Below are 16,236 nucleotides of genomic sequence, written 5' to 3' on the forward strand. Positions count from 1 at the left end.
ATAGGAATTATAGGATTTGTTTTCCGGTTTTATTTATAACTGCAGCACAAGTATCATGAGGAAAATTTAGAAATATAATTAGCTGTAACAAAGTCTTATTTTCATTGATTCCAACTCAAGGAAAAATATAATCCCGAGTCAATTAATACACACTGCAAAACAAATGTAGTTCGTATACTGAATCGGGCACTACTAGTGAGCTAGTGCGCCCGGGAAAAAAATAGATGAATAAGCTCTCCGCAAACTCTTACTGCCTCGAATTTGTTTCTTCTCATACTCAAAAAAACACTGGTGTTATCACTTCCATGCAACGGAGTCGATTTCATCTCTAGCAGATTTGTACAATTCTAAACGCTTAGCTATGCCATTCCTTTTGTCCATTAAAGTAGGATCTTCGTCCAACATAGCGCCAAGTTGCTTCTTCTGCAACATGGTTGTGAAAACCTGGGATTAATCATCTCCCTTTGATTGCAAAACTAAGTCATAAAACAAGACCGAAAATGGAATACCTCTCGTTGACCAACTTGGCTGTAGAAATAATTAAGCAATGATCTTTTGGCTTCTCTAACTTGACAGTAAACAATGGCCTTTGGAATGGTGAGCCTCAATGTCTCGCATACCATACCGACATAAGCCGATACATTTGAACCTTTAGAAAAAGTAATACGATGTCAATCTAATAAGCCTATAGAATCATTAGAAGCTGCACAAAGCAAATTTGATACTGATATTGTCTCATAAAGGTATGAAACATCTAATACCTATTCTCCTGAGGTGGCCATCAGCATATCTGTCTGTGGTGGGAGTTGGGTTGTTTGTTCCTTTCTCAGGTTCAAGAGGAAGTTTTCGGAAGAATTCAACTGTGAGATAACTAGATTCCATTTCCACTAACCGAAGAACTGTTTTCCGGCTATCATCGCGGAATCTTTCCAAGGCTTCATTTGCTGCAGCTGCTATGTCAGCTTGAAGAGTCGGAAACCGCTTTAATTCCTATTACATACAATAAGGGTTCTTCAGAAGTAGGAAATGCATGTAACATTTACAGTCATAGCTTAGTTCAAAGCAGATACTATAGATGACTTTAGGTAATAAAACAAATACATAGAATCAAAATCCTTATCCAAATGCAAAGTTGTTGGCTGATTGGATAGCTTTTGTAAAGATTAATGTAGAAATGGTCATTATCCACTGGAATAGATAATAAGACTTATACAAGAAGTAATCATGGTGGGTTGATTGATCTTTGAAATTCTCTTTTTGAGGAAAATGGCAGTCCTTATCCTTAGAAAAGGTGATGGAGAATAGCATCATGACCACAATCATTTAATAGTGACATTGGAGGTTGGGCCAGATGGAATCAGATCCTAAATCATATGATCTTTTGCAATAAGAATATAATAATAAGCTAGGAAAAATAGGAAGTATGAATACTATGAAACCAATAACCTATGACTTAAAAGGCTTACATAAGCCTAGTGGATTAAATTAGCTAAATATGCATTGAAGTTCTCTGTCATGTATTACATATAGAACCTTGAAATTAAGGTTCCAATATCAACAAAATCACTTCCATGCAAAGCATATAAGTAACAATATTTTTAGAGTAGCTAACCTCAGTTTCGGTGATAGACTTCCGAACGAGTTCCTTCAAGACAAAGTGCACCTGAGAAATATCATCACTCCATTTGCATTAGGTGGAGAAATAGTATTTGCGAATCCAATTTAATGTAACTACAGTAATAAACCAAGTTGATGAGAATGGATAAGAGAAACAAGATGCCTTTATTCAGGAAAGATAGATGAATTCCAATTCTCAATAATCCCAAGAAATCCGAGAGTGCAATGGTAAGGTTGACAGAAATGATGATTACACCATAGAAAAGGCAAGCCAAATGTTCCTAGCCTAAATATATTTATTTTGATGAAGATGCTTAATATGCTGATCTCATGCACACTTTGAGGTCATGAAAGAAAAGTGAAGAAAATAAAATATTAGAGACAAGAAATAGTGGTTTTACTGCATCAACCGAGGCTTCAGCAGGTCCTTTGAAAAAGCCTAGGGAACCATCTATAAGCCTTCTATATCCTTGTTCGGGTGCGATCAGATGCGGCTGATAACCGTCTGCTTCAGAAACAACTCTCCGGACATTTTGTAAGGAGAGATGCTTATCAAAGGGGAGCTTTTTCAAAGCAGCCGGAAGTTGATTGTCAAATACACCATATATGCGGTCTCCACCTGGTCGCCTGAGAAAATGTAGTTATAAGAATTTTGAACTCAAGAAAGATACAGTGTTTACAAAAACTGTGCATAAATTACGACAGTGGCCTTCTTAATATACATTGGAATTGAGTGCATGTGAACTATCATAAGGACATCATTGATGTACAACGATTGAGCGATCCTTCAGTACATATATAAGAATCTCACTCAAAGTGATTACAATGAAAATCAATAGGATGGAAGACCAAGATATTGCTAATTGTGAATGCCTATATATTAGAGTAAGTAATATTCTCACATCGATTAATTTGTTAAATATGTATCTAAATATATAAATATGTCATTTATCTATTAGCTTAAATTTTGACATTGAATCAGACTTGAATAATATGTTTAGTTTGCATTTACCGCTATCTTGGTTATTAGAAAAATTCTTGTGTACCATCATGATCAAAGACATTGCAATTCAACTAACCATGAATTTCCAACACTAGCTTGTTTGTATCAAGCTTAATAAGTATAACTTCCATACTACAAAAATGTTAAAGAAATTTTACCCCCCATCCAAGTGTTCTTTAAATACACGATCAAATGCACGACACATCTCAAGTATTGTGTAAAGTTGTGCCTGTTGGTAGAAAACACCGGCGATGGTTATTAATAATTGTGGGAAAGAGCAAGTATATGTTAAGTTTTTCAATTTACCCCTGCATCAACTCCAATGGGTCTTCCCAATCGATCCAGCTCCGCCTCAAGTTCACTAATTGTTTTATTAATCAAAGCAATAATGCTTGGTATGCGTGATCTGATCACACTCTCCAAATGCTGAATAGATAGGGAGAAGAAGATGATTAAGATCCAACAATTTAGATTAAAGAAAAGGAAAAAAAGTAAAGTAAAGAGAAGCAAAAACAGAAGAACCTGAGATAGAAGCTTAGCCAAGTATTCAGAACCCATTTTGTGTGCCAAATGTCCATAATCAGGGCTAGTTGCAAAGTACTCCTGCTCTTTACGTCGAGCATCTATCATGTCGACATTCTTGTTTATATCGGCTTGTGAGCGATTGACGATTCCAACCCAAGGATGTTGTAATCGATAAGCTCTTCCTTCAAGTACCTGTAACACAAAAAGGCAATCCATGAGTTTTATCATCAGATATGGTATTCAGAGGGTCAGAAGACCGAAGAAAACAATTTGGAACATTTGCAAATTGATATGAATGAGATGCAGCGTACGTCGAGAGCATTGGTACCCTTGTCCATCAAATCCAGCTTTGTTAGAACTCCAAATGTTCTCTCACCTGGAAAATTTCAAGGGATAAAAATGTTAAGTCAATTGGTGAACAGAATCATTACAATCTATCATAACAGATGTATCAACCAAATCTCTGCCATAAATTGCAAATAGAGTCAATTATAATGCTTTGCAAGATCACTATGGTGATTTCTCCTACCTGAAGGATCAACTTCTCTCGCTAACTTTATAGCATCTGAAGTAGCGATATCTTGATTCGCGGGAGAAATTGCCAGTATGATACAATTGGGCTACAAATTAAACAAGTGGAGTTGTAACTCATGAGAGGATCTAAGAAAAGCTTGCAACATGGTGTATAATATCATACAAGTATGAAAACAATAGTTTAAAGATGTGAATAAATATGTACGGTAAAGAAGTTACTAAACTCCAAAATTAAGAGAACAATGTACTATCGACAGATTAAATGTTGAAGGAGCAAAAGAATAAATAAGGTAAATCTTTAGATTAGAGAACAGTGATAACATTTTGAATTCCATGATAGAACAAAGGAACAGAAGAGCACAAATATTAAAGATACATTACCTTTTCAACATACGACCGCACCATATTATCAATATCTTCAACAATGCTGTCAGGTTGTCCCTCTGACACAAAAATAATCAATTACATATAACTAAAAATCTGAACCTTTCATGATCTGGACAGATAACCGTGTGTTTTCGTGAATGCTTACCTACTGCAACCTTTGTCATTCCCGGAAGATCGATGAGTGTTAAGTTTACAACTGCCAAATATAGCAATAAATCAAGTGAATCAAACTTGCATTTGCAATTGTCAACAATGAATAAATCATACATGTAAGTGTAACCCAGAGAAAACATTCATAGAAAGGAAACTGACTAACCGTGTGGAGAGTAAATGCTCAAGTGAATTGGAACATTGGATATCTGTTTTGATTTCCCAGTTATGCGATCAGTTTCATCCGAAATCTCTCTTCTGACAGAAGCTGGATGAGTACAAGATTCAAATCGTAACATCAATATACAGGGATCAATATGAGAAGTTGGGAAAGGTAAAAAGAAGAAGAAAAAAAAACATAGGAATAATTCAGATCAATCCTTTTAAGCATATGATCAGAACTTCCGATCATCTTGGGTCTGTACTAAACCATATTTCTGACATATGACAAAGCACATTGGCCTTTAAATTTTCCAAAAATAGGTTCATAATAATCATTTTATACATTTCCAATAACAACTTGCAGTGATCTATGTTTCATATATTAGTCTTCCCAGAGACCAACGCCCCATAATTTCACTTTCCATCTATATATGATGCAAAATGCCATACAGAAATGTGAAATATCCAACCATCTTTCCATCAGATTCAATGAGTTTCCTACAAAAACTAGTATTAGATCCAAAACTCTAGCTAACAGCCATTTTGAGATTTCAGCTCTACTGTGAATACCATGACAACCAAATCACACAAACATCTGCAGAAATAAACAAGTACATTGTGCATCACTATTATAAAATTTAAAATCAGCTGGATCTCAATGGGAATATGAAAAAAAAAATCCAGTCTTTCAATCAGATCCAGCACAAAATTTCATTGCTAGCAAAAATCATAAGAAGATCAGATGAGAAAGTGGCAAGAATCTCTAACCAAAGTCAGCGAATTTCTTCCTGGGCGCATGAAGAAACTCTGCATACTCTGCTTGCCCACGGTCCAGCTTATGCAGCTGGAGCACCAATGGCCTCCTCGTCACAATTCCTTAATCCCAGATAAAAGATCCAAATCAATCATTTTTTTTTTTTAAAAAGAAAAATCTATTCCAAGAGAGACAGATCCGATCGGGCAATCGATTACCAGAACCGCGAGGGAGGAAATCCCTGCCAACGATGCTCTCCAGCACCGACGACTTCCCGGAGCTCTAAGATTACACTAAAACCATCAAAAAAGGGGGAAATCCAAGACCCAAAAGGCTAAGAGACATTGGGATTCAGAGATTCAGAGAAAGAGGCAAACCTGGCCTCCGACGACGGCGACAGAGGGAAGGGCTTCCCAAAGGGAGGATCCCTCGCCGCCATGGTCTCCGAGGACGGTGCATGCCCTCTGGATTCGATTGACGAGGCCTATCAAGCTCTCCATCGTCGCCATTTTTGGATCTCGAGAGAGCGAGAGACACCAAATGGAGGGAGGTCGTCGAAATAAAACTATAAAAACGGTATATGCACTTTTGCAGTTATACCCCTCGAACTTTCCATAATTTCTTGGGAGTGAGTATTTTATACATCATGGTTTTTTTTTTAAATGTATTATTTAATACCTTGTAAAATTCTGAAATTATAAAAATGGCCGTTTATAGTTAGTTATATGTTTCCCTTTTGGTGATTGGTTCTTTTTTTCTTCGTATCCGTTAGTAAAATTGGAATTTTTAAGCCTTAAAAATAATATTAATCTAGAAGGGCTTTTTTGGTAAAATACAATACAATAAAAAAGTACCTGAAATGGGTAAAGGCATAAAAATATAAGATGAATAATCATAATTTTAATTTATTTTATTTGCATATTTTATTATTGTTATTATTATTATTATTTTTTTCATACATGTCCCAATAAAAATCCGATAAAGAAAATAGCACACCTGTCCGCTGTCTTTTCATCTGTCTCATTTTTAAAATTTTTAATTCTTTTTACTTATTTATTTAAAAAATTTATGAAACATTGAAATATTAATTTTTTTAAATTTATTTTTATATGTTTTTTCATGACTTCTAATAAATTTAAATTATATTCAACTACATATTTTATTAAATAAAAATTTTAAATAAAAAAAATTTTAAAAATATTAATATATTTTTTTATGAATTTAAATTACTAATCAACTTTAACCAACTTTCTTAATCAATATAAATTAATTAAAATAAACAAATTAAAAAAATGGAATGAGTAAATTTTTACCACTCCCATAAACTGGATGCTTGAGACAATAAAATTCCAAGGCTGGAGGACAAAATATCTTTTATAATAAATTTGTCAGTAACTAACGATACCTTTCCTGGTGCGCAAGACATCACAGGCTGCCAAATGGAAAGGAGGTACATGTAAATGAAATAGGCAACAATGCCATAAATCAAATAATACTAACAAGATAAAAGCGAGGTTGTCAGACCCGGCCCGGACAATGACCCGGCTAAACCCAGGGATCAGGGGTCAATGTGTTCGACCGGGTCGAACCAGGGTCAATAATTAAATATAAAAAATATTATAACAATTAATAATGAACAAATATAATATTAAACCCATAATTATATTATAAAAACCTACTCAAATTTGATATTTAAATTGATAAATGACCTTATATACTGATAGGTTTTTCAATCATGTCATTTATTTTTTTATATTTTTAAATATTTACAAATTTAATATATTAATATATAATTATCGAACTCTCTCGGTGTTATTTATTTATTTATTTGTTTATTGGTTGATTTTGTTAAAAATAAATAAAAATTTAATTTACTAATTTCTATATCTCATTGAGTTTTTATTTTTGTTTTTAAATTTTTCTTATATTTTTTTATTTAATTAGAATACTTTTAATTTTTATATTTTTTTATAATAAAATTACACTCATTTATTGTTTTATTTTTCTTAATAAATTAAATTTTTTTAGAAAGTATTTATATAACACATTAATATATTTATTTTTAAATGTTAATTTTTGTTGGTATGTTTATGATATATATATTGTAATTCTATTTATTGATTATAAAACATAAATTAATATTAATAAATATACAAGATTTTGTGGTTTCTAATGAAAAAATAATAATAAATTATCAAATATTGTAAAAAAAAATTAAACATTGTGACCCGATTGACCCGACCGGGTCAACCGGTTCCCGGTTTAACCGCTCAGTCACTAGGGGTTAACGTCGGGTTTTTAATACCCGGGATCGATGGGGTATCTCGGGACCGGGCACATGGCGGTTCACGTTTTCAGTTGAACCGGCAGGGACCGGTCCGAGTCTGACAACTTTGGATAAAAGTAGCCGGTTTGCATCCCTAATGGAAATTAAAAATAGAAAAAGTCTGAGCATAAACAATAAGATTATATATATTGTTGGAAAACTGGATATGCGAAAATTAATGAGAAAAACAAGCAATATAAGGGGCCTTACACAAAAATATCAACAGGGTGGCAAGACAAGAATTCCACAACCATAACAATGCTACAAATAACCGGAAGATGCTCGGAGATCACACTATACAACAAGTACGTGCGACGAGAACATATGATGATGATAAGATTAAGAAATCACAGACATGATACAACAAATTTTTTGGCAAAATAAAAGACGGACAGTCGTGATACTCTTCGACTTGCAACTAATCCAGTAACATCCAACTGTTTTTGAGGGTCAATGAACCTCATCATATACCTTGCAGACTGGGGCTTCTTATTGTACTTGGATTCTGGAAGAAAAAACACGAAAAAGCCAAGGACATTAACCATCTTGATAAATAGTTCTTGAACTCAAGTCTGACAAACAATCATTGGACACAGACAGATGGGAATAACAAATCATGTTCGACTCTGCTTTGGCAAGACATCCAGATGAAATGCAGTCATTGCCATGTTATTCTCATACTGACAATATCTGAAGTTCGTAGAAATACATGAAAGTCAAGTTTGATGTTCACACATCCTAAAATATCGCTTGAAGAGTTTGTCTTATGTTAGTTTGGTAAATTATTTTAAATTTACTGTTAAACGGGGAGTATATATGGATCTAAAGCAACATCCAATACGCATTATGCCTATGAAATGTGTATGAGTGCATCGAGGATTAGTGTGGTAGGACCAAGATAGTGTGGTATAAAATTTGTATTCCCTTGTAAAGAGACAAAGCATTAAAATTGCAAACTCCGAAATTAAATTTCTTACCAACGAACAATAACGGGCGCCAATGAATCCATCCATCTTAGCAGCACCCCATGTACTTCACAAGACCTTTGATGACCCATCATCAGTTCTTCAACAACAGGTCTCTACAGTGGGAAACCAGAGAACAATTATAAACCACATAAATTATTACACATCCGGATCTTCCTCAAGCTAATAAGAGCTAACAAATCAAAGATATATATATATATATATATATATAAAAAAAGGCAGATGAACTAGGTTTGAGAATGCAACAGAAGCATTAACATCAAATTATACTTTTAGAGCATAAAATATATTACAAGTACAGAAGAAGATGGTTGAGATCAGGATACAATATAACTTCATGTACTAAAAGAAAAACAGTAGGATAAAAAAACAATTATTTTGCATGGAGTCACCATGCAGAATACCAACCTTAGATTATTTCCGCAAATAGCAGAGTACACAACTCAAGCACTGAACTAAGATATGTAAGCCCATGCTGCATAGCAAAGTTGTCCTGTAGATGAAGTAAAACAAACCCCATACACTTTAAAGTTATGCACAATCCTTAAACAACAGTAATTAAAAACAATTTTAAACAACATAAGATATTTCATCTTGCATATATGACTTTGAATAATTAAAATAACTAAGGGTTCTGGAGTGGGTACCACAAAAGAACTTGAAAGCAAATGAAGTTTTACACTATTCTACAATTTTTGCACAAACCAAAGTTCCCCAGATCAAATTTCTAGTAGAAATCCAAACCTTTTGTATCAAAGAAAATGCATCAAAGCTCCAAATGGGAATAAATAATGAATTTATGCTTGCAGAGAATTATAATTGTCAGCTCACCATTGGATAACCCAAACATCTTGAGGTCAATCAGAATCCACAGGCCAAATAAACTACCACTTGGAGTAAATCCACTTCATCCATGTTAAAAAGCAATACCTAGCAAGGTGTTCTGGTAAATCAGCCTGCACAAAATGCCATTACAAACAAGTAAGACCTATATGCACAGAGGGTATCGCTTAAAGACGGCATAAATTCCTGGCCTGCTTCAAGTTTGGCAAGTTTTAACTACAGAAAATTATCTAGATAATAACTATTCTAAAAAAGTTATCTTCAGATCTTTATAACCATTAAGTCTATATTCAGAATTTAAAACTCTAAATGTTAAAGAGCTCTATAGTATGACTATGCGTTAATCAAACTAAAAAAGATAAAGATGATGAGAAGAACTAACAATATGCCATGAGCAGGAGTAACCATCTGTTGAAAGCAACCAACTCCTCTCTTCCAGTTTCAGTGTTTCTTGTCCATTTAATGTTTTGAAATCCTCCAGCCCATCAGAATTCCACTCCTCATGATCATTTTTATTTCTTCTCCTTTTCTTCTTATCTCTCTTCCTCTTCTGGCCACCAGTTCTCCTTGAGCCCTTATCATCAGCACCAGAACCATATATCTCTTGATAACCATCATTGTTTATCAAGGTGTAATCATCAGCTTTCTGGAAACCAATACCATTCTTAATGAATATTGACTCACACGATTCTCGAGTCTTGCATTCTTTTGACAAGCAATAGTGAAGAGCCCAAGAATGAAGGCCAGCCCATTTTATAGCGACTTTCTTCTGCATTCTCATGCATTCTCTAATCAGAGCCCAATGATCTGCATCACTAAACATACTGGCAGTTCTCAAAAGCTCTTCCAACCTCCCATTTTCTTCTGCATGCTCTTCATCACTGAGAAGGTGTAGGAGCTTTCTTCCATGAGAAATGACAGCATTCAGTAGAAAAAGCTCATTGAGAGTCATATCACTACTGGTTGACAAAAGATATTCAAGCCAACCAGATGGATATCCAAAATCTTTGTGTTGCACACCTGCAAAAATATATTTGCTGACTGACTTCAAAAAAGCAAGCAATTCATGCTCGTCAAGCAAAACAAGAAGATGTTGGCAAAGATATGAATATTGCTCCTCAGTGAGAAATTTCTCTACAGCTGCCCATAACTCTTTAAAATTTTCCTCGTACAAGAGTTTGATGAATTGATCAACAAAATATTGTGTATCAATCTTAAAAATCTCGCCATCCCTGAGAGATTCGGCAAGCTCGTGTGATGACCAAAAATCTGGTACATATTCGAGGAAATTTTCCACTGTATGCAGGACATCCAAATCATGGAAATAATGAGGCTTGGTAGCAACAACAGCTGGTGATTGCCCGTGACTTCCCTTCCACTCTAGCTCTTCCCAGCACATGTCGCGGTTCACAAATGCAAACTGAGATAATGCCCTTGCGCCTTTTTTATGTCCTGATTCACCGACACTAGCGAAATTGTCAAACCATAGTAAAATGCGTCTAGGGTTTCCTGCAATTTACAAGGAAAGAAATGCAGAAGAGACACAATTAATTAAAAATATGTAACATGAATGGACATGGCACAAGTAAGGGATGACCAAGTGTGCATAGGCTTCTGCCAATGCAACGCCCACAAGGTGTCAAGCATGTGTACCCTTACCCAACCAAAAATTTATTTCAATATAATAAACCCATGATACCAGTCTGCCATTGAGCAAACATAATAATGCACCAAAGATAACATCAAGGGCACAAAAACCTAGCCATAAACTAGAGAGAAAAATTATCCTTATTGAGAGGAGACATCAACAGAATGAACTACAATATGCACTTGCTAAAATAGCAGCCAATGGAATGTGGGAAAGATAAGATCTTAGAGCAAATGAAGAAATGGAAAATAGACGTACAAGCTGTTACTCTCCAAAGACATGTAAAACTTAATGAAACAAAGAAACTACCAAAACTAGAATGTATAGAAACCTACCTTCTATTGCATCTTCACAATATTTTTATTTCTTTATAAATCTGATAGTTGTCTGTGTCATCAACCTAATCCTGCCATGAGGTGCTATCGAGCCAATTGTGCAAGGCTAAGAAAGTTCGAATGAACCAAAAGGTATAAGAGATCACGGTTAACAGTAAACTACTGTTGCATATGTTGCAACATCAATACATAAATAACTACTATGCACGCAACTGATGGAACAAGAAATGAACATGCTTGCTAAAAAATAGAAGAGGATGGGACAAAAAAAAAAATTTCTGGCTTAAAGACAGCATTTTGTATTCACCATGTAATTTACCTGTGCAAAATCTTTTGCAACTACAAACATGTAAAAGTATCACTTATAAAACATTTTTAGGCAATAAAACTGGTAAACCTGGAAAGAAAAAAGTATAGTCACCGCCAAAGCAGAGAAGAGAAGCTACCTTCAAAAAACTTCTCAAGCAAGTAGCTTTTCTTTGCAATCACAGGGCCTATTTCTCCAGGGCTCTTTTCTAAGATCATTCGTAAGAGTTGAGCAGCCACATCATGTTTTGCTGGCTTGGACCTTAATAGCTCACGAAATAGTTCACATTGGTTGCGAGATGTAATACACTGAATGCAAGAAATGGTGTTGCAAAGCCACAAACGAGCCTCATAACGCCCTCCTAATGTTATAATAGACCAGATAATGGATTCAAGTCTCTGAAGAAGAGATAACCTTCCCTCAACCAAATCTCCATCCCCAGAGGCATCTGCCACTGGTTTTGACAAATATAACTGAACCATTTTCTTCCTGCAAGCAAAACAACAATAAATCAAGCACAACAACAATAAAAGCATCAAAAACAACATAAATACAATGAGAAAAATGGTAATGCATGTGTCAAAGGCATAGAATATAATCAGAATTACTAGCAAGTAAAGAGCAATTAAACACTTATTTAACTTCTAGGAAAAATTTTGAGCATCCATTCATGGAATTTTATAGAAAGCACATGCATCATCTCAAACTCGCTTTTTGCTCACTTCTAAAACAATCTTAAATCTGGCAAATCATTAGTACAAATGGATCAGTGGTTTGAGAATGGGGAGATTTCTTGTGGCTAAATTCAATCAAGAAGGAATTTTGTCAACAAAAAAAGCATCAGAAACATCACAAGTAGAATAAGAAAGGCACTAATGCATGGATAAAAGGCACACAATATAATCTCAAAAACAGCTTTTAGGAACCCGACACTTTTCATGTTGTATGCATTCAAGAAGAAATCGTGTGGAAAAGTTCAAGATACAAAATTACCAGCAATTAGAGAGTGATTATACTCTCATTTAAGTTCATGGAGGAATTTTAAGAATCCAACCTTGGAACTTTATAGGAAGGAAGGCAATGGACCATTTCAAACTTGATTTTAGCTCATTTTAGCTTCACATCCCAAAAAAATCTTATTCCTTAAAAATCATTGGTACCAAATTGATCTGCAGTTTGAGAATGGGAATTTATTCTAGCTAAATTCACAAATTATAGAATTGCATCAACAAAAGCTTCAGAAACATCACAAGTCGAACGAAGAACAGTTATGAATCAAATAAAACCATATAATATGATCCAAAACACATGAGGAACCCAGACTTCACCTCGTAAGCATTCTAGAAGACATCCTATGAAAAGTTCAATTCTGTTTAACCTGTGAAATTACTAGCAAATGGAGAATAATCAATACTCGTACCTAAATTTCAGGAAAATTTTCAAGCAATATTCATGGAACTCAACAGGAAGCCAGTGGGAAATTTCAAACTCAATTTCAGTCTCTTTTCTAGGGTTTCCAAGTCCAAAACAATCTTAAATCTTGAAAATCATGGATTCCAAACCCCACAGCGGTCCAAGAACGAGAGAATTCATTTAACAAAATTCAAGCATCCAGATATGCAATTTTCTAGCCATACACCAAGAATTCAATTGGTAAAAGACAAACCATGGTCCCTACAAGATCCTTAATAGCAAACCCTTGCGTGAATCGGAGGTCAGAGGAGAAGAGATTACCCTAATCCGCTTGAAGCTCCCGCCCAGAGAAACAATGGCGAGCCGAAAGAGAACGATCTCGAGAACGATGGAGAGAGAGAGAGAGAGAGGCCGAGGTTTGGCTCTTTGAAGTCCTTCTTGTCGGATTCGGGTCTTCTCTTACGATTTGGATCCGAAAAAGCTCTATCTGTATTATCGGATCTTGTCGGATTCGGGTCTTCTCTTACGATTTGGATCCGAAAAAGCACTATCTGTATTATCGGATCTTGAAAGTCCGAACCCGTACCCGTTACTATCTTTATCCGTTTTTTTTTAAAACAAATCCGATAGTATTTGTAAATCCAAGGTAGTACATTCAACGCAATAATTAAAAAATGAATAAATAATTTTACATTTTCACAGTTTAAGTTTTTTTTTTATCGGATTCGGGTTTTCTGTTGGGATTTGGATCCGAGATAGCTTTGTTGGGAAGATGGAAAGCGGAAACATGTTGATCTCTTTATTTTTTATTTTATAAAAAAATCAAACAATGCTAAACAAATGAATAATAAATAAATCTTGAATATAAAAATCTGTTAATTAATTTCTTATAAAAACCCTTTCTTATCGGATTCGGGTTGAGAGCCTATTTGGCATTCTTCTGATCATGAAAGCAGGAATTCGTCAATTAGTTTTTTATATAAATAATGTAATAGAGACCAAAATAAAACTTGAATATATATGTTGAAAAATGGCACAAACTTCACCGACCAGCGGGTTATCAACGGACATATAAATACGGAAATATACTAATTATAATAATTTGTTGATTTTTTAAAAAATTTATTAACTCAGTTAAATGTCACATAAAATAATTATAGTTTTATCACATACACCAAAAAAAAAAAAAAATCTAAAACTAAACCAACTTAATAAATTCTTTCGCAATATAACCTGAAAAGAAAAAGCAACGAACATTAAATAAATAATATAATTATAATAGTTCTCCTTGCACAGTACTGCAACAATATATTTGCCTTACAACTTTAGATACATTATTTACTGTTTAAGTAATAATCTACTGTATCAAACAATGTTTTATATTACATACAAAAGTTCAAGATTATTACTTCATTCAACACGTAAACTTAAAGAAAAATAATAATAATTTCATAATTTCACACCTTTGCGTCTAGTAAGCACGTGTGAATCCACGACATCTTCGCGGGTACCGCATATCCCCAAGGCATGCCGCATCCAAAATCCGTTAACCCGTTTAGCCACCTCCTTTGTCCCCTTCGGATCCGTTCCGTCCACATTAGCCATCACCAACCGTTCGATATGCCTCGTGATCCGCTCCACCTCATAAAGATCCAACAACGAGTTAAAGGATCCTTCCGGGTCGGATCTTTGCAGAAGATCCGAGTCCGACTCAGCCTGGATCTTGAACCGCGATGGGCGGCAAGTGAAGCGGGTGGGAACCGCGGCCGATTCGGCTTCGGGAAACGGTATCCCTTCGGCTCCGCAGCCGCGCTGGTACCAAGCCCAAGCCGCCGCTTTAACGGCGGCGAGCTCGTCGGCGCCGGAGCTTATGCTTGGCTTCCTTTGTTTTTTCCTGTTCATATATGGAATAGAGAATGGAAATAATAATAATAAATAAATAAATAAATAAATAAAAGATGAAGGTTTGGTTAAGAAGGAGTTGTTGAGAAAACTAGAGATTGAGAATTATTGGACTTGTCTTAATTTCGATCAAGGATTTAATTCTTTCTAGGGACTTCCCTTTTTAATGTTGATTTTGAACGTTCTCCTCCTATTTATTCCTTCATCCGTGCATTTTTATATATCATATTATTTATGTATTTTTTTTAATAAAGGCGACAAGCACGGCACCACAATGAGGTGTAAAGGGACATATAAGTACGGATGTGCACCAATTACAGTGACTTAATGATCTCCTAGAGATTTATTAACTCGGCCCCAGACGTCACATTGGGCAATTAGATTCTTACCATATGCACGCCCAGAAGATATTTTAAGAACCAAATTAAGTCAATAAATCCTCCTGCCTTATAACCCTGGAGGTGCACCAATTATTTATGTATTTTTTTATTAAAAAAATTATATCACCATACAACTCTATATATTAGACTATTTTTTTGTGTATAATAAATAAATATATAAAAATAAAAAATTAAGCAATAAGATTGTAGTTAAATTATTCATATGATAACATATCAATAATTTGTATCGATAAACACAACCTACTATGATGGATTGTTATTTAAATGATGAATTGACATTGTAAAGATCGAATTTCTGAATTGATAATATCATTATAATATTGTGTAACATCGTAGTAATAATATAAAGTATTGTAGTAATATTATTTATTCAATATTTGCTAGTTTCATGGGAGGAAGATATTGATTTTTTTCCCCTATTTAAAATTGCATGATAGAAATAATTTATTAACTCAATTTACTTTATAAAAAATTTTCGAAGTAAGTAGCACTCTAATCACTATGTGACATTTAACCTAACCAATAATTTTCTAGAAAGTCAATGACCTATCATAATTGATATATCTTGACCTTTAACAACTTTTTTTTAATAGGGTGATGTTTATCGTCTTTTATAAAAATAAAATTAAATAAAAAAAACTTGCATTGTCAAATCATGTGAGGGGTGCATCCTTTAAATCCAAGCACTGATATATTAATTTAAGAAACAATCTTTCCTTATTTATGTTTAGTTCATAGTATTTTTGAACATGTATTTAAATTTAAAATTATAGTACTAAAATTAACCAATAAACGAGAGATTTTTTTACTATTAAATAATTTAAATTATATATTTTCCCTTTTTTTTATATATTTCCTACCGGATCCGTGAACACACCCGAAACCCGTTAACAAACCCGACCCGTTTCGGTTAAACATCGTTTCCCACCGTGCCAATTGGACC

General features: G+C 34.3%; 2 protein-coding genes across 4 annotated transcripts; both read right to left on the bottom strand.

Annotated features, from left to right (window-relative positions):
- Positions 1-80: 80 nt before the first annotated feature.
- Positions 81-5,671, bottom strand: LOC120263371 (dynamin-related protein 1C). Of its 2 annotated transcripts, none has more exons than XM_039271240.1 (16): positions 5,510-5,671; positions 5,351-5,414; positions 5,147-5,254; positions 4,383-4,484; positions 4,212-4,262; positions 4,061-4,122; positions 3,675-3,765; positions 3,457-3,521; positions 3,143-3,337; positions 2,927-3,046; positions 2,779-2,849; positions 2,019-2,244; positions 1,613-1,663; positions 762-990; positions 510-649; positions 81-420 (listed from the first exon to the last, which is right to left on the bottom strand). In XM_039271240.1, the coding sequence occupies exons 1-16, from the start codon at positions 5,639-5,641 to the stop codon at positions 298-300; spliced, it is 1,830 nt and encodes a 609-aa protein (XP_039127174.1). In that variant the 5' UTR covers positions 5,642-5,671; the 3' UTR covers positions 81-297. The 2 variants fall into 2 exon arrangements, with proteins under 2 accessions (XP_039127174.1, XP_039127173.1); XM_039271239.1 differs by having other exon boundaries at positions 84-423.
- Positions 5,672-7,637: 1,966 nt separating this feature from the next.
- Positions 7,638-13,483, bottom strand: LOC120263779. 2 transcript variants are annotated; one of them, XM_039271756.1, is made up of 7 exons: positions 13,312-13,483; positions 11,717-12,066; positions 9,670-10,739; positions 9,276-9,400; positions 8,853-8,937; positions 8,436-8,539; positions 7,638-7,963 (listed from the first exon to the last, which is right to left on the bottom strand). In XM_039271756.1, the coding sequence occupies exons 2-4, from the start codon at positions 12,057-12,059 to the stop codon at positions 9,329-9,331; spliced, it is 1,485 nt and encodes a 494-aa protein (XP_039127690.1). In that variant the 5' UTR covers positions 12,060-12,066; positions 13,312-13,483; the 3' UTR covers positions 7,638-7,963; positions 8,436-8,539; positions 8,853-8,937; positions 9,276-9,328. The 2 variants fall into 2 exon arrangements, with proteins under 2 accessions (XP_039127690.1, XP_039127689.1); XM_039271755.1 differs by having other exon boundaries at positions 9,670-10,796; positions 13,312-13,474.
- Positions 13,484-16,236: the final 2,753 nt, after the last annotated feature.

Source organism: Dioscorea cayenensis, chromosome 6, assembly GCF_009730915.1.
Source record: "Dioscorea cayenensis subsp. rotundata cultivar TDr96_F1 chromosome 6, TDr96_F1_v2_PseudoChromosome.rev07_lg8_w22 25.fasta, whole genome shotgun sequence".
In the NCBI taxonomy this organism is placed as follows: Eukaryota; Viridiplantae; Streptophyta; class Magnoliopsida; order Dioscoreales; family Dioscoreaceae; genus Dioscorea; species Dioscorea cayenensis.